At 43.2% G+C, this 26144-nt stretch overlaps 1 protein-coding gene across 1 annotated transcript; it reads right to left on the bottom strand.

Annotated features, from left to right (window-relative positions):
* Positions 1-452: 452 nt before the first annotated feature.
* LOC139163016 (tigger transposable element-derived protein 1-like) lies at positions 453-26144 on the bottom strand. Its single transcript, XM_070743917.1, has 5 exons — positions 25941-26144; positions 19683-20177; positions 12072-13980; positions 3019-3138; positions 453-1569 (listed from the first exon to the last, which is right to left on the bottom strand). Exons 2-5 carry the CDS (start codon positions 20163-20165, stop codon positions 1556-1558), a joined length of 2526 nt encoding a protein of 841 aa, XP_070600018.1. The 5' UTR covers positions 20166-20177; positions 25941-26144; the 3' UTR covers positions 453-1555.

Here is a 26144-nt window from a genome sequence, read left to right as displayed (position 1 = left end):
TTTGAACCCGCGAAAATCGAAGGAACACTGTAATGGGTTTTAACTGTTTTTAGTATTGGATTATACTGTTTTGTTACTGTTGTTAGCCGCCCCGAGTCTGCGGAGAGGGGCGGCATACAAATCCAATAAATAATAATAATAATAATAATAATAATAATAATAATAATAATAGACAATCCTGGGGGAAAAAATTATTTGCTACTCAAATGTTCCCTATTGAATGAGTTTACTGTAATGTGTCAGGTTGCACCTCCACTCCCAAAACTCTATGGAGACCAAATGTAAGAAGGAATCATACTGCCCAGAGCAATGCCCCTTACAGATATCAACCCATTGATCTATTCGGTTCCACCCATCCCAGATGACAAGAACGACCAAGATTATGGGAAAGGGCCGTTTCTAACCTGCCTGCGATCCCAGGGCTTGAACAAAGAACATCAATGAGAAACAAGTCCATTCTAAAAACATTTTAATGTGTCACTATTTTTTAAAAAACCACCGATGTCCCTTACGTTCGTCTCTCAACTGTCTGCTAATATTATCCCTCTGAAACTACTTGTTATGTGTGAGCACCGACCCTGGCTGTCTAGGACAGGGGTCTCCAAACTTAACAACTTTAAACCTGGAGGACTTCAACTCCCAGAATTCCCCAGTCAGCAAAGCTGGCTGGGGAATTCTGGGAGTTGAAGTCCTCCTGAAGTTGCCAAGGTTGGAGACCCCTGGTCTAGGGTGGATGGATTTTCGCGTGTTTATGAAACAGGGAAAAACTACAGAAACTTTTTTTTCACGCACTGAGCGTGTGTGTGACTGTATGGATCTGTTAGCGGACCACCATGTTGGATTTGGCATTCATGCGGCTTCTCTTCGGTTATGTGCCCCTCTCGTGTTTGACGAGGGTGTCTTGACCAATGCAGCTTTTGCCACAGCCAGAAAGCATTTATGTGGCTTTTCTCTTATGTGTATCGAATCCCCCGTTCCCTTAAAAGCGTTTCCACCTTCACTGCATTTGTATGGCTTTTCTCCTACATGGGACGTCTTACGTTCAATCGGATTTTGTGCCGAAGCCTTTGATGCAATTTGAATGTCTGCGACTTCTCTGCTGTGTGGATTCTCGTGGGCTTCATAAGCTTTTGTGTCCCAAGCAAAATTCCCCACGCTCTGAGCAAATATGGTTTTCCTCTTGCTGTGATAATGTGCTTCCCCTGTGGAATAAAAGAGGTTTTGATGAGCATTTCCTCACAGGGAAAATTATGCAGATTGTCCTTTTGGTTGCACATGTAGAGTATCTGGAACATCTCTGGCTCCTCTTAATCACGGCCTTCTTCCCAAACTGAAAATTGGCTTCGTTTAAGTTTTGATCACCTTCGGCAGACAGGAAAGCATCACTGGCATTGTTTCGTGAGTGCCTTTATCCTCCCACTGGATTTATTGGTTTTCCTATAATCTCAGAACCCAGAAAAATAATCTTTTGACTCATCCCAAATTCTTGCAAACGTCTATTTCTTCTGATCTTCCTACTTTTATCTTCCCACAAGGTCTTCTCTTTGGGCATCTGTCATATGTCATATTCTGAGAGAAAGAGAAAAACATTAATTATCCCCAACAATAAATTCTATTTCTGTTCTGTCGGGCTCTCTGGTAGAATCTCAGGTACAAATTTCAGACACGCACACGTTTAAAAATTCAAAACAATGTTCTTTATAATGAAAATTCACTTAAACCAAGCCCTCTTTTGGTATAGCAAAGAGCACTCGTCTCCAAACAAACTGGTAATTTGTACAAGTCCCTTATCAGTTCTGTGATACTTAGCTTGCAGCTGTGAGGCAATTCACAGTCCTTCTTTCACAAAGTGAAACACACTTTGCTCTGGTTTAGTTTCAAAGCGGGGAAAAATCAGCACACAAAAAGTCAAAGTCAGTAAAGCAGTCACGAAACACAATGATCAGATAATCCTCCACAATGGCCAAACCCACAGGCTGCTATTTATAGCAGTCTCACTAATTACCACAGCCCCACCCAACCACAGGTGGCATCATTTTCTTTGATAATAATCTCTCAGTTGTTGCTGCCTATGCATCGCTCTCCGCATGGGTGGCTGTATCATTAACTCTTGTTCTGAATCTAAGGAGGAGCTAGATAATTGATCTCCTTCTGAGCTGTCTGCCACACTCTCCTCCTACCTGTCACTCATGTCTTCTTGGTCAGAGGAGCCTTCATCAGCAGATTCCACCGGGGGCAAAACAGGCCTGCAGCATGTGGATGTCTCCCCCACATCCATAGTCCTTGGGGCAGGAGCTGGGCCAGAGCTAACCACAACAATTTCAAACAATTTCTGTGATGAGTTCCAGTGTTGATGGGTTTCCCCACATGTCTAACCTTTGCCCCTCCCTTTTGACATAAGAAATCCCAAATTCAAGCATCGGACCAGAATATCTCCGAGACTGCCTTCTGCCGCACGAATCCCAGCGACCGATTAGGTCCCATAGAGTTGGCCTTCTCCGGGTCCCGTCGACTAAACAATGTCGTTTGGCGGGTCCCAGGGGAAGTTCTAATCTCCGGGGGGAGTTGATTCCAGAGGGCTGGGGCCGCCACAGAGAAGGCTCTTCCCCTGGGCCCCGCCAAACGACATTGTTTAGTCGACGGGACTCGGAGAAGGCCAACTCTGTGGGACCTTATTGGTCGCTGGGATTCGTGCAGTAGCAGGCGGTTCCGGAGGTACTCTGGTCCAATGCCATGTAGGGCTTTAAAGGTCATAACCAACAACTCAACTGGGACAGGTTTTCAGGTTTTCTTATCCAGTGCAACCTAATCTTTTCAACCAACAATTTTTAGGACTCGAAAATTCTGCAATGGAGACTGGAACCGTTTCTTTCATCAGCTTTCTGGATCATCCGATGTCAAGGACCATACCACCAACTAGTTATGCAAGATGCTGGCACTTCCCTGGTTTCCAAAAGGATCCCACTGGCTCAAAGCACCCAGGAAATGTTTGCAATGATCGACACTTTGGATCCTTACCTGGTGAACTGGCCTCTGCATCAATCTCTTGCTTTATGTCCAGGGGGATCTTTACCTTCCTTATCTCAAAGGCCTCTTCTTCCAATTTGGGAGATTTTAGTACTGTATCCTTTGGGACTCCTGGGGGTGAGTGGGAAAGGAAAATTGGTTCAATTTTGAGAATTCCTGCACCAGGCATTGCTTTCATTCTCTCAGTGATTCATAGCACTCAAAACATGTTGAGGGAGAGGGATCGGTTCTCGACATTTAACACACAAAACCTACTTTTTTGAGCCAACCCCGAAATCTGGATTGACTTTCATGCAAAGTCAGATTCAAAGTAGGTGCAATTTGCCTGCCCCCAATTAAAATATTTTTCTTCCTCCACACTAATAAATATAGAAGTAGCTTCTGGCAGCTCTATCCAAATGGTTGGAGACTCCAGATTCTTTGGGGCTACAATTTTGAACTGAGAGGTGGATGGAGCCCAAAGTAGCCCCCCAAAAGTCGGTTGCAACACTGAAGCATAGCGATGGAGACTCTTCTCTACTGAAACATCTCTAGGATGGAATAGAGCTGGAAGGGACCCTAGAGGTCTTTTTTTAAAATTATTATTATTATTATTATTATTATTATTATTATTATTATTATTATTATTATTATTATTATTTAGATTTGTATGCCGCCCCTCTCTGAAGACTCGGGGCAGCTCACAACAGTAATACAAAAACAATATAACAGTGAGACAAATCTAATATTAAAATAAAAACATATCTAAAACCCCAACAATTTAAAACCATACAACACATACATACCAAACATAAAATATAAAAGCCTGGGGGAGGATGTCTCAGTTCCCCCATGCCTGGCAATAAAGGTGGGTCTTGAGTAATTTGCGAAAGACAAGGAGGGTGGGGGCCGTTCTAATCTCTGGGGGGAGTTGATTCCAGAGGGCCGGGACCACCACAGAGAAGGCTCTTCCACTGGGGCCCGCCAAACGACATTGTTTGGTCGACGGGACCCGGGAAGGCCAACTCTGTGGGACCTTATCGGCCGCTGGGATTCGTGCGGTAGAGGGTGGTTCCGGATGTATTCTAGTCCAGCCCCCTGCTGAAGCAGGAGACCCTACATCATTTCAGACAAGTGTCCATCCTGTCTCTTCTTAAAAACCTTCAGTGATGAAGCACTTATAATTTCTGAAGGCAAACTCTTTCACTTGGTTGATTGTCCTCACTGTTAAGTTTCTCCTTAATTTTATGTTGTTTCTTTCCTTGATGTTGTTTCTCTCCTTGATGAGTTTCCATCCATTGTTTCCTGCCCTACTACCCTTTGGTGCTTTGGAGAATAATTTGACCCCATCCTCTTTATGGCAGCCTCTCAAATATTGGAACATTCTCCAGGTTGTACGACTCACAAGCAGTGTTCCCTCTAATTTATTTGGGGGGTGGGCGGAAAAGTATAGTGTCTGAGCGGCAGTCCCTTCGGGACTGGGCGGCACAGAAATAATAAATAAATAAATAAATAAATAAATAAATAAATAAATAAATAAATGAATGAATGAATGAATGAATGAACGAACAAACAAACAAACAAACAAACAAATCAGAGAATTTCAAAATAAAATACTGTACTGTGTGTCTATAACAGTGAGCTCATAATAGGGCAACTCTATCAATATCAAAATGCCACTTAAATAGTTGAGCTAGTTTCAAACTAGATTTTGATTTTCTTTCTCTCTTCCTTACTCCCATTCTTTTTCTTTCTCTTTTCCTTCCTCTCTTTTTTCTATCTGTTTCTCTCTCTTCCTCTCTCTCTCCTTCCCTCTCACTCTTTCCCTCTCGGCTTCTGGGCAGGTTTGGAAAACTCTGAGTTGGTGATGATTTTTAAGTGAGTGATTGCTCACTGCTCAGCTTAGAGGGAACTATGCTCACAAGGCGCAAATCCTTAACAGCTGCCTCATCTAAAACCTTTGTGGTTTACTGAGTGTTCCCACTCCACATTCTTTTTCAAGGACCAGGTCATTAAGCAAGGGAGTGAGAGTCTGGGCGAGAATAATAGTAGTTTAGGCCTGCCAGTTACTGTGCTTTGCAATTTTAATTCATCTTTCATGTTCCATTTTTAAATCCTTCCCAAAGAGGACGTTTTAAACAACGTTTTACTTAACATCTAAATGTTATATGCAGTTTTTATCCTGCGTGGGAGCTGGGCGATTTCTAAAATTGATACATAAATAAAATAAACATTGTGCGTTCTGCTTCCCAGATCTCTTTAAGGCTAAGATATTAATCAATCAATCAATCAATCAATTAATTAATTAATTAATTAGCGATTAAGATAGAGGCAGTGCTCAGCCTACAACCACAATGGAGCTCAAAATTTCTGCTGTTAAGTGAGACATTTCTAAGATGAGCTTTGCCCCATTTTACGACCTGCAGTTAAGTTAGTAACACGGTTGTTAAGTAAACCTGGTTTCCCGATTGACTTTGAAACATAGAAACATAGAAGTCTGACGGCAGAAAAAGACCTCATGGTCCATCTAGTCTGCCCTTATACTATTTCCTGTATTTTATCTTACAATGGATATATGTTTATCCCAGGCATGTTTAAATTCAGTTACTGTGGATTTACCAACCACGTCTGCTGGAAGTTTGTTCCAAGGATCTACTACTCTTTCAGTAAAATAATATTTTCTCATGTTGCTTTTGATCTTTCCCCCAACTAACTTCAGATTGTGTCCCCTTGTTCTTGTGTTCACTTTCCTATTAAAAACACTTCCCTCCTGAACCTTATTAACATATTTAAATGTTTCGATCATGTCCCCCCTTTTCCTTCTGTCCTCCAGACTATACAGATTGAGTTCATTAAGTCTTTCCTGATACGTTTTATGCTTAAGACCTCCCACCATTCTTGTAGCCCGTCTTTGGACCCGTTCAATTTTGTCAATATCTTTTTGTAGGTGAGGTCTCCAGAACTGAACACAGTACTCCAAATGTGGTCTCACCAGCGCTCTATGTAAGGGGATCACAATCTCCCTCTTCCTGCTAGTTATACCTCTAGCTATGCAGCCAAGCATCCTACTTGCTTTTCCTACCCCCCGACCACACTGCTCACCCATTTTGAGACTAAGAAATCACTACCCCTAAATCCTTCTCTTCCGAAGTTTTTGCTAACACTTTGCTTGCCAGAAGGTCATAACAGGGGATTACATGACCGTGAGTCACTGTAACCATCATAAATATGAATCAGCTGCCAGGCATCTAAATTTCAGTCATGTAATCCTGGGGATGCTGCAATGGTCATAACTGTGAAAAACTGTCACAAGTCACTTTTTTCAGTGCCATGGTTAACTTCAAATGGTCATTAAACAAACGGTTGTAAGTTGAGGACTACCTGTACAGTAAAATAATTGATTACCTTTTTAAAAATCTTTGATTATCATTCTGACAATTTAAAAGGCCGGAATATTTCTTTTAAAGCTTTTGTTTCATTCTATATGCAGATTTACAAATAATGTAACTAGAAAGGTTAAACAGATAAACATTTGGTTTAAATCAGTGCTTTTCAAATAGCGCCGTGCGCCCCCCTCATCATGGAGCGATGCCAGAGCGGTGCGTTTCTTAACTGACACTTATACCGGTACTTCCGTTGTGTTCCTCAGCGTTGTGTCCAGAGCAGCCCGTTCTAAAAGAAAACGTCTCACAAGTTCAATCAAACTTCTCAAATTCACAAGACGTTTTCGCCCTGGACACGACGCCGAAAAACGTGACGGACGTGCCAGTACAAGTGTCAGGTAGGATACACATCTCGTGGTGGGGCGCAATTTGGGGCCTTCTGCCGCACGAATCCCAGCGACCGGTCAGGTCCCACAGAGTTGGTCTTCTCCGGGTCCCGTCGACTAAACAATGTCGTTTGGCGGGACCCAGGGGAAGAGCCTTCTCTGTGGCGGCCCCGACCCTCTGGAACCAGTTCCCCACGGAGATTAGAATTGCCCCCACCCTCCTCGCCTTTCGTAAACTCCTTAAAACCCACCTCTGCTGTCGGGCATGGGGGAATTGAGACATCTCCCCTGGGCCTATACAGTTTATGCATGGTATGTTTGTGTGTATGTTTGGTTTTTTAATAAAGGTTTTTAAAAATTATTTTAAATATTAGATTTGTCATATGCTGTTTTATTATTGTTGTGAACCGCCCCGAGTCTACGGAGAGGGGCGGCATACAAATCTAATAAATAAATAAATAAAAGGGGCGGCATACAAATCTAATAAATAAATAAATAAATAAATAAAAATAAATAAATTTACAGTTGTGGTGGAGAGTTTGGGGGGGGCACAAAATGTTTACTTCTTAATGGGAGGGACGTAACAGGAAATAACCTATAAAGCCCGTCGACTAAACAATGCCGTCTGGCGGGACCCAGGGGAAGAGCCTTCTCTGTGGCGGCACCGACCCTCTGGAATCAGCTCCCCCCGGAGATTAGGACTGCCCCCACCCTCCTTGCCTTTCGTAAACTCCTCAAAATCCATCTCTGTCGTCAAGCTTGGGGGAACTGAGACACTTTCCCCTTGCCTATGTAGTTTCTGTGCATAATATGGCTGTATGTATGTTTTTATATACTGGGGTTTCTTTTTTAGATTTTATATGTATAATTGTTATGTTAGATTGTAATGATTAGATTTGTCATTGTGTATTGTTTTCATTGCTGTTGTGAGCCGCCCCGAGTCTACGGGGAGGGGCGGCATACAAATCTAATAAATAATAAATAATAATAATAATAATTGAGAAGCACTGGTTTAAGGGGAGTCCTCAAACAGTGGATCAGGGTGTCCAGCGAGAAAGCTTTTTGGAATTCCCTGATATTTCCCTGACATTTCCCTGTAACTTTCGATCTAGTTATGGCGCAGTTGTAGATGACATAATACCAAAGAGCTAAGCCATGGAGAAATATTGGTAGCTGAGAAAGCAAATTGTTGCCATAGTTATGCTCATTTTTGCTCCTAGGCAGCGCGATCCGGTTTTTTTCTTTACATGATTTTTCCCTGACTTTTAAACATTTTAATAGTTTGGTTTTTCACAAATTCCCTGGTAATTCCCTGATATTTCCCGAACCGCCAATTTCCCTGATAATTTCCCCGTTTTCCAGGTTTGCTGGACACCCTGTATGATGTTGGTGAATGAGAGCGGATTTACAACCCTACTCAAAAGTTCAAGGTGCCACAGTGTTCGTGCAGTTAGAAGATCATGATCTGCGCAACTTTACCTGAGGTCTTTCTGTAAGCCAGCGCTGCTCAAATACCGGGGAGGGGGGCATGTCTTACCTGACATTTATATCAGTACCTCCATCTCGTTCTTCGGGGTTGTATCCAGGGCAGCCAATTTAAAAAAAAAACGTCTTGCGAGTTCAATCAAACTTCTGGAACTCATGAGATGTTTTCGTTTAGACTATTATTATTATTATTATTATTATTATTATTATTATTATTATTATTATTATTATTATTATTATTATTACAGTGGTACCTCAAGATACGAACCCCTCGTCTTACGAACAACTCGTGATACGAACCCGGGGTTCAGAAAAATTTTGCCTCTTCTTACGAACTTTTTTCGAGTTACGAACCGGCGTTCGGAGACTGCTGGGAAGCCGCACGGCTGTTTTAAAAGGTGACAGCCAGGCGGCGGGGCTTCCCAGAAGCCTCCCGAACGCCGGTTCGTAACTCGAACAAAGTTCGTAAGAAGAGGCAAAATTTTTCTGAACCCCGGGTTCGGTTCGGGAGGTTGCTGGGAAGCCCACCAGCCCGGCTGTCACCTTTTAAAACAGCCACGCGGCTTCCCAGCAGTCGCCGAAAGCCGAACGCGGAAGTTCGGCTTTGGTGTTCGGCTTCAGGAGACAGCTGGGAAGCGGCGCGGCTGTTTTAAAAGGTCGCAGCCGGCCTGGGGGGCTTCCCAGCACCCCCCCGAACCCGGGTTCGGGGTTCGGGGTGGTGCTGGGAAGCCCCCCAGGCCGGCTGTCACCTTTTAAAACAGCCGCGCGGCTTCCCAGCAGTCGCCGAAAGCCGTTTTTTTTACGGGGGGTTTTTTGGTTGCACGGATTAATTGACTTTACATTGTTTCCTATGGGAAACAATGTTTCGTCTTACGAACCTTTCGTCATACGAACCTCCTCCTTGCACCAATTAAGTTCGTATCATGAGGTATTACTGTATTATTATTATTATTATTATTATTATTATTATTATTATTATTACTATTATTATTACTATTATTATTATTTATAAGATTTGTATGCCGCCCCTCTCCAAAGATCGGAGCGGCTCACAACAGCAAAGCACAGTATAAATCCAATTATTAAAACAGTTTAAACCCTTAATATAAAAACAGTCATACATCCCAAACAAACTACACATAAAACGGGACAGCCAGGGGGAATCAATTTCCCCATGCCTGGCGGCAGAGGTGGGTGTTTAGCAGTTTGTGAAGGGCAAGGAGGGTGGGGGCAGTCCTGATCTCCGAGGGGAGTTGATTCCAGAGGGTCGGGGCCACCACAGAGAAGGCTCTTCCCCTGGGTCCCGCCAGACGGCATTGCCGAGGAATGCAACGGAGGTACCAGTATAAGTGGCAGGTAGGGCGCGCGTCTCGCGGTCCGTCCAACCTGCCACCCACAAATTGCACCCTACTACAAGATGTGTGTTCTACCTGACACTTGTACCAGTACCTCTGTCGGGTTCTTCAGCATTGTATCCAGGGCAGCCCATTCTAAAAGAAAACATCTTGTGAGTTTGAGAAGTTTGATTGAACTCGTTTTCTTTTAGAATGGGCTGCCCTGGACACAACGGCGAGGAACGCGATGGAAGTACCGGTACAAGTGTCAGGTAGGATGTGCGTCTTGTGGTGGGGCGCAATTTGGGGACTATTTACAGTCGTGGTGGAGAGTTGGAAGGGCATGAAATGTTCACTTCCTCCTGGGGGGGGGGGGCGCGTAACAGAAAATAAGAATAAAAATTGGGAAGCACCGCTGTAAGCAAAGCCAGTAAGGAAGTTGGCAGGAAATTTCCCGCCAATTTTCTTCTGAGGAACCCTACTACGGCTAGTCCTCAATTTACAACAGTTCATTTCATGACCGTTCAGTTAAAATGGAACGGGGAAAAAAGGAACCTAGGGCCATCTTTCATGCGTCGCATGATCCCCCGTGATCAAAATTCAGATGCTTGGCAAATGACCCATAAAGATAGTCCTCGACTTATTACCACAATTGAGCCCAAAACTTCCGTCATTAAGTTAGACATTTAAGTGAGTTTTGCCCCATTTTACGACCTTTCTTCCCTCAGTTGTTAAACTGAATCACTACTGTGGATTATGTTAGTAACCGGGTTGTTGTTAAACTGACTTCCCAATGGACTTTTCTTGTCGGAAGGTCGCAATGACCCTGGAACACAGTAACAGTCATACATATGAACCAGTTGTGCCAAGCATCGGGATTTTGATCACCTGACCATGGGGATGTGGCAAAGGTTGTAACTGTGAAAAATGGTCAAAAGTCACTTTTCATATGTGGTGGTTATGTCTTGAAGCGAGAAGATATTGGCCCAAAATACATAAATGGCTACAGGAAATAACTAAAGTAACAACAGAATTCACACCGGAGCTCCTTTCTTTGGGAATATTTAAAAATAACCACAATAAGAACACTAAATACAGCGGTACCTCGGTTCTCTTCCCAGGGGAAGAGCCTTCTCTGTGGCAGCCCCGGCCCTCTGGAACCAACTCCCCCCCAGAGATCAGAACTGCCCCCACCCTCCTTCCCTTTCGTAAATTGCTCAAGACCCACCTATATCGCCAGGCATGGGGGAATTGAGACATCTCCCCCGGGCTTATATAGTTTATGCATGGTATGCTTGTGTTGTATGATTTTTAAATGATGAGGTTTTTAGATAATTTTTAATATTAGATTTGTTACATTGTATACTGTTATTATTATTGTTGTGAGCCGCCCCGAGTCTGTGGAGAGGGGCAGCATACAAATCTAATAAAACTTATAAACTTAAACTTATTCTGCAATGGCTGTAAGTGTGAAAAAATCCATCCATCCATCCATCCATCCATCCATCCATCCATCCATCCATCCATCCATCCATCCATCCATCCAATCATCTATCTATCTATCTATCTATCTATCTATCTATCTATCTATCTATCTATCTATCTATCTATCTATCTATCTATCTATCTATCTATTAGATTTGTATGCCGCCCCTCTCCATAGACTCAGGGCATCTAACAACAATAATAAAACATCATATGACAAATCTAATATTTAAAATAACTAAAAAACCCTTATTAAAAATCAAACATACACACAAACGTACCATGCATAAATTGTACAGGCCTAGGGGGAAAGGAATATCTCAATTCCCCCATGCCTGACGACAGAGGCGGGTTTTAAGGAGCTTACGAAAGGCAAGGAGGGTGGGGGCAATTCTGATCTCTGGGGGGAGCTGGTTCCAGAGGGTCGGGGCCGCCACAGAGAAGGTTCTTCTCCTGGGTCCCACCAAATGACATTGTTCAGTCGACGGGACCCAGAGAAGGTCAACTCTGTGGGACCTAACCTGTCGCTGGGATTCGTGCGGCAGAAGGCGGTCCCGGAGATATTCTGGTCCGATGCCATGAAGGGCTTTATAAGTCAGGGTTTTTTTCAATGGCGTAGTAACTTCAAACAATCCCTAAAATTATAAGTCGAGGAACACCTGTAGTCCTTGTTTTGGGGCAACTTCATTTAGCAACCATTCACACTATCATGGTAATGAAAGCATAATCTTACTTTATATTAATAAATCCTTGTATTTATGACCTTTGGATCTCTGTAAAGGCAAAGAAAAGCTGGAGTAGGATGGTAAGCACATTACCTATCCTAAAGATTTCCTTTGCTTTACAGATCCGTGAATCTGTAAATACATTGAATACAAGAATTGGTTGCAAAACTATTTTTTTTCATCTTCGCTGTAACTGCGGTTGTTAAGCGAGGCAGTTGCTAAGTGAAGACCACCACCTGAGCAAATCAGATTTTACAGTTACAGTACCTGCATACATAATATTGGATATAAATCCCTGAAAATATTCACACTTTTCTGCCTTTTCGGGAAGAGCGGATCGGCTGGCATAGCTGGTTGACGGCTGCGGATCTTCCGGGTTTTGTATTCCTGTAGACGCGGCGGGTAAAAGGAAGGGAGGTGGAGCCGGAGAAGGAGTAACTTCCTTCCGGAAGCCCCTCTGTTTGGTTTCTTTATCATTCCTTTCTTTCTTTTTCCCTTCATATATTTCACGGTAACATTTCAAGATCTCACTCATTTCCCAATGGACCTTACTAAAACGCTCTGCGTCTGGGTCCATGCGTTTCAATTCCGATAAAACTTTGTTAACACCCGAAAAAACACCTGCCAATCTTTTTAGACTGAACGTTTTGGGCTGGACTTCTACAACTTTTTCTTTCTCCTTCTTCTCTTTCTCTTTCTCCTTCTCTTCCTTTTCTTTCTCTTCTTTTTCTTTTTCTTTTTCTACTTCTTCTTCCACCACCTTTTGGGCTTCCAGTTCTTCTTTCAGTTCAATTAACTCGTCGTTCGAAAGCTCTCCCTCCGCGTACGCGATCCATTTTTTAATATCTTTAGCATCAACCTCCAAGTCAAGGAATTTGGCGAGTGTCAAAATTTTCTTATTCATTTCATCCACGTTTTGGTTTTGGTCAAACCCTACCGAATTATTGACAAGGAGAGGAAAACATTTCAAGCACTTTCTCCAAAACCCTTGCAAGCATTTCACATTAACGTCCTGCCACGCTGTTAGGAGGTTTTCGGTACAATGCAGGATATTGTAGCTTTGCCAAAACTCGCTCAGCGTCACGCTGTCGTCTCCCACCGAGGCGAAGGCTTTGGCAAGCACGGCGTGCAAGTAGTAGGCCTTGAACGCCGAGATAACTCCCTGGCCCACCGGCTGTACGAGAGCGGTGGTGTTTTGGGGTAGATAAACCACCTTTACATTAGGGTGGAGACTGTCGAGATGGAGGGGGTGCCCAGGTGCTTTGTCTATCAACAGCAGGATTTTAAACGTTATTCCCTCTTGCCAACAATATTCCTTTACTTGGGGTATGAAACAATTCGTAAACCAGTCCTCAAAGAGGACCTGCGTCATCCAAGCTTTACAATCAAACCGGTAATAAATGGGCAGCGTCTCTTTGCTTACGTTTTCGAACATATAGGCATGGTCTGATTTGAGGATCAGGAATGGCGTCAGCTTGAATCCGGCGACGTTTCCACCCAGGAGTAAAGTTACTCTGTCCTTAAATGCTTTACACCCAGGCATTGCTTGGGCTTCTGTGTGTATGTAGGTCCGTTCCGGCATTCTTTTCCAATACAACCCGGTCTCGTCCACTCGGAAGATCTGTTCGGCGAAATAGTTCCCTTCCGCTATAACGTTATCCAGTTCATCTGGGAAGTGTTTGCCGGCTTCTTTGTCAGCTTTACCTAATCTCTGTGTTTTCTGGTAATGGAACCGTAGCTGGAATCGCATAAACCAGCCGCGGCTGGCGGTGAACGTTTCGGTGCATTCGTCGCCTGCTCGTTCCTTCAGCGTCGAAAAAATGCTGCGGGCCTTATTCTGGATGAGGAAAAGGCTCACCGGAAGCCTCTTCTGTATCTGGTCTTCGATCCAGAGGATGAGGAGTTTTTCCATTTCGTGGACGAGGTGTTTTTGCTTCCGTATTATGCTGGTGGTCATTCCCGACGAGCCTTTCGTGGCCTCTTTGATCCGTTCCTTGTCCTTCAAAATGGCGGAGATGGTGGAGTGGGCCAGGCCTTCCTCCTGAGCTATGTTCGTCACTTTCTTCCCGGCCTCGTACGCTTTGATGATCTTCATCTTCAAATTGAGGCTGATGACTTTCCTTTGCTTCTTTTTACTTCCTTCGGTGGTACCGGAGCTCTTCCTCTTTGAAGACATCTTGGGAAATAACAAATGCAGAGAAACAATTAAAATAAACAAAGTCACATTAAGAGCAGGTTAACATACATAATAACGGATAAGTGATTACGAAACGAAGGCCGCAACAGATGCATCGGTTGCTAAATTAATTTTCAGATGCAGAAGTTTGATCGTAAAAATATGTTTTTATACTGCTTATTCCTGATATCTTTGCAAATACAGTGGTACCTTGGTTCTCGAACGCCTTGGTTCTCGTGCATTTTGGATACCAAACAAAATTTTCGGCAAAAATTTGCTTCGGTATCTGAACAAAAATTCGGATACCGAACAGCCACAGAAAATTTTATTTATTATCCGAAATGCTACAAGATCTGAGGGGACAGGGTGAGACGGAATGGGAGTTGGAATCCGACACGCCCATCCTGGCCGCCCATTTAACAGCCTCACAGTCTCTAGTCTAAGCGCTCCAAGCTGTAGGAAGAGTGGGGGCGGCTGCAATACCAGCAGCTTGGGGGGGGGGGGGGCTCCTTTCCTCAGTGGTTCATCTTGTTACCTGTAGGCAGCTGCACCAACTTTCTCCGCGACGGCGGCGGCGGCTTTCCTTCGAGCAGCAGCAGCGCCGGGAACGTCAGCGGCTTCCCTTCCTCATGTGACGTTCCCGGCGCTGCTGCTGCTTGAAGGAAAGCCACCGCCGCCGGGAAGGAGAAAGTTGGTGCAGCTGCCTAAAGGTACAAGACAAACCACTGAGGAAAGGAGCCCCCCCGAAACTGCCGGTATTGCAGCCGCCCCCACCCTTCTACAGTTTGGAGTGCTTAGACTATCGAGCTCCTCAGATCTTTATCCCATAGGAAATAAAGGAAATAGGGGCTAAGAACCAATTAAATCCCTTTCCATTATTTCCTATGGGATAAATGACTTCGGTACTCGACCAAATCGGTTCTCGACCACACTTCTGGAACGGATTGTGGCCGAGAACCGAGGTACCACTGTAGTTGCTCGCCTAGGTAGAAGTCAAATGAAGAGCAACTATATTGTGGCTTGTGCAACTGGAGTTAGTTGTGAGAAGTCAGCCAATGATTTATAAGCAAGGGGAACCACTCACAAATGGAACAGTAATAAACAAAACGAATCATTTTACAATCGATGTATGCAGGTTTCTGGGCCTGATGACATCCACCAGAGAAAGAGTAATTGTTTGTATTGTTGCCAGAGAAAAGTTTATCTGAACGAAACAGCAGCTACCAGAGATCTTTGCAGCATCTCTTGATCACATGTTTGTTTAGCAACCATTTCACTTCCTATTTAAGGGAGCGATTGCAGTTACTAAACAGGAAAGGGTGTTTGCGTAACTTATTAAACCCAATCATTTGAACCATATACTGATGGCTGAATGTGATGACTTGCCTTGGGCAAGTTGCCAGATAAAAGTGGGGCTCGTACAATATGCTCAATCAAGGAGGAGGAGGAGGAGAGGAAGAAAGAACATAAGAAGATAAGAAGAGCCATGCTGAATCAAGCCAAAGTCCATCGAGTCCAGCATTCTGTCCCCCACAGTGGCCCACCAAATGTCCATGGGGATCTTGAGCAGAAAGAAAAGGCAAGACCCTCCCTTTCCTTTGACCCCCAACAAATGGTACTCAAGGGAATCCTGCCTGCCTCAACCAACATAGAGGCGGCACATGGACATCCGTTTCAATAACCACTGATACACTTGGCATCCATGAATCTGTCTAATCCTGCCTTGAAGCTATCCAGGCTGACAGCTGTCACGACCTCTTCTGGAAGTGAGTTCCATAAACCAACAACCCTCTGGGTGAAGAAATATTTCCCTTGATTTGTCCTCACTTTCTTACCTATGAGCTTTAGGGAGTGCCCCCTCGTCCTAGTATTGTGTGGCAGAGAAAATATTTTTTCTCTACCCACCTTTTCTATCCCCTGCATGATTTTATACACTTCGATCAAGTCACCCATTAAACGCCGTCTTTCAAGGCTGAAGAGACCAAGGCGTTGCAACCTGGTTTCGTAAGGGAGATGCTCCATTCCCTTGATCATTCTTGTTGCCCTTTTTTGCACCTTTTCCAGTTCCAGTTCAGTCCAGTTCCAGTCCAAGAAGATGAAGAAGAAAAACAAGGAGGGAAAGAAGAAGGAGAAGAGGTAGTTGCTAACAATGCATCAATGAAACGATAGAAGTCACAGAATAACAGGGAGGGACCTTGGATGTCTTCTAGTTCAAGCTCTTGCTCAAGCAGGAAGCCCTATACTATTTCATACAAATGACTATCCAATCTCTTCTTAAAAACCTCCTATATTGAAGCATTCTGTAACTTGACTACTATAACGCTCTCTACATGGGGCTACCTTTGGAGAATGTTTGGAAACTTCAGATCGTGCAGAATGCAGCTGCGAGAGTAATCATGGGCTTTTCCAAATATGCCCATGTTACTCCAACACTCTGCAGTCTGCATTGGTTGCCGATCAGTTTCCGGTCACAATTCAAAGTGTTGGTTATGACCGATAAAGCCCTTCATGGCACCGGACCAGGATATCTGCAAGACCACCTTCTGCCGCACGAATCCCAGCGACCGGCAAGGTCCCACAGAGTTGGTCTTCTCCGGGTCCCGTCGACTAAACAATGTCGTCTGGCGGGACCCAGGGGAAGAGCCTTCTCTGTGGCGGCCCCGACCCTCTGGAATCAGCTCCCTCCAGAGATTAGAACTGCCCCTACCCTCCTTGCCTTTCGTAAACTCCTCAAAACCCACCTCTGTCGTCAAGCGTGGGGGAACTGAGACATCTCCCCCTGCCTATGTAGTTTTAGTGCATGATATGACTGTATGTATGTTTTTTATATTGGGGTTCTTTGCTTTTAGATTTTTAAATGTACAAGTGTTATTTTAGATTTTGAATTATTAGATTTGTCAATGTATATTGTTTTTGTCACTGCTGTGAGCCGCCCCGAGTCTGCGGAGAGGGGCGGCATACAAATCTAATTAATAATAATAATAATAATAATAATAGTAATAATAATAATAATAATAATAATAATAATAATAATAATTATTATTATTATTATTATTATTATTATTATTATTATTATTATTATTATTCTGACCTCTGGAGACAGTAAATTAGTCAACACCTGACAAAGTGAAACTATGGGTGCAGATATGGGAAATATAACAAAAATACAGCTTGGCTAAAAAAGATGGATAAAACAAAAAAAGAAGCTGAAATGAAAGAACTTTTAATAACAACAGTAATGGTGGAGAAAAAACAAGGAAGGTCCGGGATTGGTCAGCACCTGTTGAAGACCTCACCTACAAAAAGATATGGACAAAATTGAACGGGTCCAAAGACGGGCTACAAGAATGGTGGAAGGTCTTAAGCATAAAACGTATCAGGAAAGACTTCATGAACTCAATCTGTATAGTCTGGAGGACAGAAGGGAAAGGGGGGACATGATCGAAACATTTAAATATGTTAAAGGGTTAAATAAGGTTCAGGAGGGAAGTGTTTTTAATAGGAAAGTGAACACAAGAACAAGGGGACACCATCTGAAGTTAGTTGGGGGAAAGATCAAAAGCAACGTGAGAAAATATTATTTCACTGAAAGAGTAGTAGATCCTTGGAACAAACTTCCAGCAGACGTGGTTGATAAATCCACAGTAACTGAATTTAAACATGCCTGGGATAAACATATATCCATTGTAAGATAAAATACAGAAATAGTATAAGGGCAGACTAGATGGACCATGAGGTCTTTTTCTGCCGTCAGTCTTCTATGTTTCTAAGATGAACTAACTGCATGGGGTTTGGCTTAAACATGTGACTGGCCTATACCCACTCATTGTTAAACAATTTAACAACAAACTGCAAAGCAGTAAGTTGAAGATTGGTTAATTGGGAAAATTGTTAATTGGTTATTAGGTAAAGCCTACCTAATAATAAAAGATCCAATAAAAGGGCAGTGCTAGGCAATTACAGGCCAATTATCTGTTTGCCGAGAACTGGGACAAGTATAAAAAAGTGGAAAGAAGGGAAAATAACTAAAGCAGAATACCAACAAATAGCCCGAGCCTGTAAAGAAGAAGTAAGACCCTAAGAAGAGCCATGCTGAATCAGGCCAAAGCCCATGGAGTCCAGCATTCTGTGTCACACAGTGGCCCACCAATTGTACATGGGGATCTTGAGCAAAAGGAGAAGCCAAATCCCTCCCTTTCCCTTGACCCACAACAAACGGTACTCAAGGGAATCCTGCCTGCCTTAACCAACATAGAAGCAGCACATGGACATCCGTTTCAATAACCACCAATACAGTTGGCATCCATGAATCTGTCTCATCCTGCCTTGAAGCTATCCAGGCTCACAATGAACAAAAGCTTGCGACAGAAGTAAGAAGTAACAGAAAAGGCTTCTTCCAACATATTAAAAACAAGAAAAAAGTCAAGGTCCATTGCAGGGAAAAAGTGGCAAAAGGGTGACAAACAACAGGGAGAAGGCAGAGCTACTTAACTTTTTTTTTTGCATCTGTCTTTACACAAAGGGAAAAAGCAACCTATCAAAATCAACATCACAAAATACATATCAGGAACACAAGCTAAAATAGGGGAGAGAATGGTAAGTGAACATCTGTCTACCCTATACAAATTTAAATCATCAGGACTAGATGCTTTACACTCCAAAGTTCTGAAGGAACTGGCAGAAGAAACATAGAAACATAGAAGTCTGACGGCAGAAAAAGACCTCATGGTCCATCTAGTCTGCCCTTATACTATTTTCTGTATTTTATCTTAGGATGGATATATGTTTATCCCAGGCATGTTTAAATTCAGTTACTGTGGATTTATCTACCACATCTGCTGGAAGTTTGTTCCAAGGATCTACTACTCTTTCAGTAAAATAATATTTTCTCATGTTGCTTTTGATCTTTCCCCCAACTAACTTCAGATTGTGTCCCCTTGTTCTTGTGTTCACTTTCCTATTAAAAACACTTCCCTCCTGGACCTTATTTAACCCTTTAATATATTTAAATGTTTCGATCATGTCCCCCCTTTTCCTTCTGTCCTCCAGACTATACAGATTGAGTTCATTAAGTCTTTCCTGATACGTTTTATGCTTAAGACCTTCCACCATTCTTGTAGCCCGTCTTTGGACCCGTTCAATTTTGTCAATATCTTTTTGTAGGTGAGGTCTCCAGAACTGAACACAGTATTCCAAATGTGGTCTCACCAGCATTCTATATAGTGGGATCATAATCTCCCTCTTCCTGCTTGTTATACCTCTAGCTATGCAGCCAAGCATCCTACTTGCTTTCCCTACCGCCTGACTGCACTGTTCACCCATTTTGAGACTGTCAGAAATCACTACCCCTAAATCCTTTTCTTTTGAAGTATTTGCCAACACTGAACTGCCAATACAATACTCAGATTGAGGATTCAGAAATATTGAACTATATCTTTCAAAGATCCTGGAGGACTGGGGAACTGCCAGAGAACTGGAAAAGAGCTGATGTAGTTGGGTTTGTAAGGTGAAAATAATTTGAAGAAAGAGGCAAAAAAAATCTTAAACCCCAGGTTTGTATCTCGAAAAGTTTGTATGACGAGGGGTTTGTAAGACAAGGTATCACTGTAACACAATTCACAATTTTGATGGCTTTTTGCAAATCCCATGTATTTCCCCCACCCCCACCTTTCCCTCTTTTTCAGCCTTTGGGGAGTGTATACCTCCTGGTGCTGCTCAGCATCCTGAGGACCGAACTGCCTGAGCTGCAGTGGCCACTGGCTCCCGAGGTCAACTTCCTTCAAAGTTTCTTTCACCTTCACCTTCATGCAGAAATCCAGCTTTTCCCTGCCCGTCCAAGCTTTTGCACTGACATTCGGATCTCTCTGGAGCACAGGTTCCCCCCTGGACCACCCAGAATTATCCTCCTGCGGGTTCTCCTTGTCTGTCCCTGTGGTGGCCTGGGAGTCTGTGGCGTTTTCCTCCAAGGGAGGCAATGCTGCGGGAAGCACAGCCACGCTTTTCAGGAATTTCTGCAAGTGGAAGTCCCAGCATTGGTGGATTTCCTCCTGAGGCTGCAGATTAATATAGGATGGGCCGTTGCTGGTCAAGGAGTCCCCTGTGGTCTTGACTTGAACAACAAGGGGGTCTCTTCCCTCGTTCTCAGTTCCTGCTTCTTTGGGTCCCGCAAGCTTCTGTTCCGCCATCGTTGTTTCTCCCTGCAGATTTCAGGAGGAAAAAAAGAAAGTAAGAAGCAAACATAGGGGTAGTGATTTCTGACAGTCTCAAAATGGGTGAACAGTGCAGTCAGGCGGTAGGGAAAGCAAGTAGGATGCTTGGCTGCATAGCTAGTTGGGGGAAAGATCAAAAGCAACATGAGAAAATATTATTTTACTGAAAGAGTAGTAGATCCTTGGAACAAACTTCCAGCAGACGTGGTAGATAAATCCACAGTAACTGAATTTAAACATGCCTGGGATAAACATATATCCATCCTAAGATAAAATACAGAAAATAGTATAAGGGCAGACTAGATGGACCATGAGGTCTTTTTCTGCCGCCAGACTTCTATGTTTCTATGTTTCTATAATAAGCAGAACGAGGGAAATTATGATCCCGCTATATAGAGTTCTGGTGAGACCACATTTGGAATACTTTGTTCAGTTCTGGAGATCTCACCTACGAAAAGATATTGACAGAGTTGAACGGGTCCAAAGACGGGCTACAAGAATGGTGGAAGGTCTTAAGCTTAAAACGTATCAGGAAAGACTTAATGAACTCAATCTGTATAGTCTGGAGGACAGAAGGAAAAGGGGGGACATGATCGAAACATTTAAATATGTTAAAGGGTTAAATAAGGTCCAGGAGGGAAGTGTTTTTAATAGGAAAATGAACACAAGAACAAGGGGACACAATCTGAAGTTAGTTGGGGGAAAGATCAAAAGCAACATGAGAAAATATTATTTTACTGAAAGAGTAGTAGATCCTTGGAACAAACTTCCAGCAGACGTGGTTGGTAAATCCACAGTAACTGAATTTAAACATGCCTGGGATAAACATAGATCCATCCTAAGATAAGGTACAGAAAATAGTATAAGGGCAGACTAGATGGATCATGAGGTCTTTTTCTGCCGTCAGTCTTCTATGTTTCTATGTTTCTATTAATAAGGGCCATGAAATGTGCAAGGAACAAAGGGATGTTTTTCTATATCTCTTAACATCCATCACTTAATAATAATTTAATAATAATAATTTATTTGATTTGTATGCCGCCCCTCTTCTTTAAAACTTGCAGAATATTCTCTCATTCAGAACAAAGATTCTAATTTTTATTTTTAAAATAAGCTTTATTGCCCATGTTACACCAACACTCCGCAGTCTGCATTGGTTGCCGATCAATTTCCGGTCACAATTCAAAGTGTTGGTTATGACCTATAAAGCCCTTCATGGCATCGGACCAGAATACCTCCGGGACCGCTTTCTGCCGCACGAATCCCAGCGACCGGTTAGGTCCCACAGAGTTGGCCTTCTCCGGGTCCCGTCGACTAAACAATGTCGTTTGGCGGGTCCCAGGAGAAGAGCCTTCTCTGTGGCGGCCCCGACCCTCTGGAACCAACTCCCCCCGGAGATTAGAACTGCCCCCACCCTCCTTGCCTTTCGTAAAGTTCTTAAGACCCATCTCTGCCGTCAGGCATGGGGCAACTGAGACATCTCCCCCGGACCTATAGAGTTTATACATGGTATGTTTGTGTGTATGTTTGCTTTTAATAATGGGGTTTTTAGCGTTTTTTAAATTATTAGATTTGTTCTTACATTGTTCTTGTTATTGTTGTGAGCAGGGGCGGCATACAAATCTAATAAATAATAATAATAATAATAATAATATACATTAAAAAAGACAAACAGAACATATATAACAAAGAAAAAAGAAAGAAAAGGGGGGGGAAAGTAATAAACAATTTCCATAATGTAATTATACGTGGTACACATCATAAAAGAAAGAGTAATGCGACTATATGGTTATTTTTGCAATACATCGAGTTTGATGTGGTGACTTATCACTGTATAGTCAGTATACGTATAAATATAAATTTATATAATTTTTAATTTTAAAAGGATGCTAGGATGTAATAAATAAATAACCTGGTGCCTGGGCTCAGTTGAAGCCACGGAGGGTGGTGCTTCCATTATCCTCCGCTAATCTCACTTGGCTTTTCCCCTCTCCCCACAGTTTTGGAGCCACTCTTGCTCGGGGATGAGGCTCTGCAAATTTATATCCTTGATATCTTCTGAGCCTAAAATAAAATCCTTTCCCCCCCCCCCCTCTGGGGAAAACTGGCCTTTCAAAGGGGTATCAAAAAAACCTCTTTCTTTTGATTAGCAGGTTTAGCCATCCCATCCTATTCTCCCTTAGCTGCAAGTGAACATTTACAATCATTTCATGCTGAGAAAGATATACTGTAGATCCTGCAGGGAGTCCTTGCTTAGCAACCGGAGTTCGGCCTGGAAGCTCAGTTGCTAAGCAACCGGGGGCACTAAGCAGGAAAAAAAAAAGAGAGACAGCAACCCACCACATGACCTTGACAGCGTTATGATGTCACTTCCCTTCAATTGTTAAAGAGCAGAGGCAGGTTGCTAAGCGCAAGATCACAATTTGAGCGCCAGCTCCATGTTGGCTGGTTTGAGAAGACAGAAGGGGCTATTGTGTGATTGCGATAAAAAAACTTTGCAAATTGAGAGGATTGGGGACAAAAATGCAAGGCCCCGTGGCAAAACTGGTTTTATTTTCCCATGGTCGTAACTTTGAATGGGGATTGCCCTGGGCATTATGCCCCCACCCACCCACCCAGATCTTCAATTGGTCCTGATTATCTCTGGAAATTTAGGAAAGTCCTGTTTATTATTTATTTATTAATCAAATTTGTATGCCGCCCCTCTCCGCAGACTCGGGGCGGCTAACAACAGTAATAAAACAATATAAACAAATCTGATATTTAAGTTAATTTTAAAAGAAACCCCAATTTAACAGACCAATCATACATACAGACATACCATGCATAATTTTTTTTTATAAGCCGAGGGGAAGGGAATATCTCAATTCCCCCATGCCTGACAACAGAGGTGGGTTTTAAGGAGCTTACGAAAGGCAAGGAGGGTGGGGGCAACTCTGATATCTGGGGGGAGTTGGTTCCAGAGGGCCGGGGCCGCCACAGAGAAGGCTCTTCTCCTGAGTTCCGCCAAACGGCGGTCCCGGAGATATTCTGGTTGCACTCCCATTCTTCCTGGGGGGGGGGGTGTTCGGAAATTGATGGGGGCTATATTGCATATTCTGCTGCCAAGACTGTGATTTCTTCGGAGAAGGGCAGCATACAAATCTAATTATTATTATTATTATTATTATTATTATTATTATTATTATTATATTTTAATTTTTTTAATGATGATGGATGGATGAAATGGGGGCTACAAATCAAAACCATTAAGGTTTTTTAAAAATGGTTTTAGGTTTTTAGATTGATTAATTTAAGCTACAATGTTCCCTCGATTTTCACGGGGCATGCGTTCCGAGACCACCCGCAAAAGTTGAATTTCCGCAAAGTACAGATGCGGAATTAAATACACCATCTTTGACTATGAACAAGCCATCCCTTAACACTTTAAACCCCTAAATTACCATTTCCCATTCCCTTAACAATCATTTACCATTATTACTGGTACTCACCATTGAATAAGACACTTAGTGATCCTGATATTTATAAACATAATTATTTATTAATAATATGATCTCATCGGGTGAGAAAAACGTGGTATAGAAAAAGTATATTTTAATTAATATTTTTTATTAATAGGTATAGGCTATTCGCAAAGTTCGGACCCGCGAAAATCGAGGGAACATTGTAATTGGATTTGGTATGTTATATTGTTCCTTTATATACTGTAAGCCAGCCTGAGTCCTCGGAGAGGGGTGGCATATAAATCCAATCAATCAGAGAAACATAGAAACATAGAAGACTGACGGCAGAAAAAGACCTCATGGTCCATCTAGTCTGCCCTTATACTATTTCCTGTATTTTATCTTAGGATGGATATATATCTATCCCAGGCATGTTTAAATTCAGTTACTGTGGGTTTACCAACGTCTGCTGGAAGTTTGTTCCAAGCATCTACTACTATTTCAGTGAAATAATATTTTCTCACGTTGCTTCTGATCTTTCCCCCAACTAACCTCAGATTATGCCCCCTTGTTCTTGTGTTCATTTTCCTATTAAAAACACTTCCCTCCTGAACCCTTTAACATATTTAAATGTTTTGATCATGTCCCCCCTTTCCCTTCGATCCTTCAGACTATACAGATTGAGATCATCAAATCTTTCCAGATAGGTTTTATGCTTAAGACCTTCCACCATTCTTGTAGCCCGTCTTTGGACACGTTCAATTTTATCCATATCTTTTTGAAGGTGAGGTCTCCAGAACTGAACACAGCATTCCAAATGTGGTCTCAACAGCGCTCTATACAGCGGGATCACAATCTCCCTCTTCCTGCTTGTTATACATCTAGCTATGCAGCCAAGCATCAATCAATCAATCAATAAAATATACAAAATAAAAATCAAATATATACACACCAATGCAAAGATGGTATAAAATGATCAAAAAAAAATATTTTTTTCCAGAATGATCACTGCATGAGGCAGTCGGTAAAGGAGGCATGTCATTTAAGGTGCCTTAAACATGATCTAAGTACTGCCCACAAGATCATATGCTGCAATGTCCTGCCTGTCGGCGACTACTTCAGCTTTAACCACAACAACACAGATTTAAACTTAATATTAACCGCTCCAAACTTGACTGTAAAAAATATGACTTCAGTAACCGAGTTGTCGAAGCGTGGAACTCATTACCGGACTCCATTGTGTCATCCCCAAACCCCCAACACTTTACCCTTAGATTATCTATGGTTAACCTATCCAGATTCCTAAGAGGTCAGTAAGGGGCGAGTACAAGTGCACTGGAGTGCCTTCCGTCCCCTGTCCAATTGTCTCTCCTATATTTTATATATCTTTTCCCCCATTCATATATCCTTTCCTCTACTCTTCATTGATGTACAGTATTCTATTCTCATATGTCTTCTTCTATCCCTTCCCTGATATTTGCTACTACACGTTTTTATTCTCTTCAACTTTCAATTTGTATTGGACAAAATAAATAAATAAACTGAACACAGTAATTCCAAATGTGGTTTCCCCAGCAGGATCACAATTTTCCTCTTCCTGCTTGTTATACCTCTAGCTATGCAGCCAAGCATCGATCAATCAAATATACAAAATAAAAATCAAATATATACACACCAATGCAAAGATGATATAAAATGACCAAAAAAAAATTTTTCCCCAGAATAATCACTGCACGAGGCAGTCGGTAAAGGAGGCATGTCATTCTCTGGGGGAAACTCCAGTCAGGGACTCAATTAAAAATCCGGCAAATCGATATATTTGATAGGGCTTGAATGATTGGTTTTAATCAATGGGGGAAGAAGCGGGGGGGGGGGAGATATTTCCAGACAACAAAGGTCCCCGTGGCTTGTGTCTCAGCTACCAACCAACTGGGCTGCCTCAGCTGCTGCCCCCTCCGGCATCTCCCCACTTTGCCCCGAATTGCGGCTCCCCCAAATTGGATTGGTTGAAAAGGGGCAAGAGACCAAGACGATCGCCAGAAGATACAAGCGGATCAAAGCAATCGGGGAGAGGGAATAAAGAACCCGAGAGCTCAGATCCAGGAGGGGTTTCCCTCCTCGCCCCCCCCCCCCGGGCCCCGATCCCGAATATAAGTGCAAAAATGCCCCTCGAACTGCACCTGCAGGGCAAAGGTTCAGCCTCCGGGTTGCCATGCATGTGTCTGCGGGGGGGGGTGCGGGCAAAACAAAACGAGATCCCTCCCCCGGCTGCTCCAGAGGCCTCCCGGATCCGGAGGGGGGGCCCTACCTTCTTTCTTCCCCGGGAATCCCCGAGCCCGCCTGCTTTTCCTTCCTTCCAGGCAGCCACCCTCTGCCGCGGGAAGAGCCGCCCCCTCGCCTCGCGGCCTGCGCTCCTCGTCGCCCGGATCTGCCGGCTGCAGCCTCGCCGCCCATCTCCGGACGGGAGGCGGGGGGAAGAGGCCTCGGCGTCTCTTTGGAGGAGGAGCTCAGG

Source organism: Erythrolamprus reginae, chromosome 2, assembly GCF_031021105.1.
Source record: "Erythrolamprus reginae isolate rEryReg1 chromosome 2, rEryReg1.hap1, whole genome shotgun sequence".
NCBI classification, from domain to species: Eukaryota; Metazoa; Chordata; class Lepidosauria; order Squamata; family Dipsadidae; genus Erythrolamprus; species Erythrolamprus reginae.
This window is presented reverse-complemented; position numbering and strand designations above follow the sequence as displayed.

Excerpts from the sequence above, each read along its gene's own strand:
- LOC139163016 (XM_070743917.1), bottom strand. The coding sequence starts at position 20,165 with ATGGCGGAACAGAAGCTTGCGGGACCCAAAGAAGCAGGAACTGAGAAC. Across the intron at positions 13,981-19,682 it reads ATGCTGAGCAGCACCAGGAG|ATGTCTTCAAAGAGGAAGAG; the intron begins GTATACACTCCC and ends TTATTTCCCAAG. Across the intron at positions 3,139-12,071 it reads ATCCAATATTATGTATGCAG|GAGTCCCAAAGGATACAGTA; the intron begins GTACTGTAACTG and ends ACTCACCCCCAG.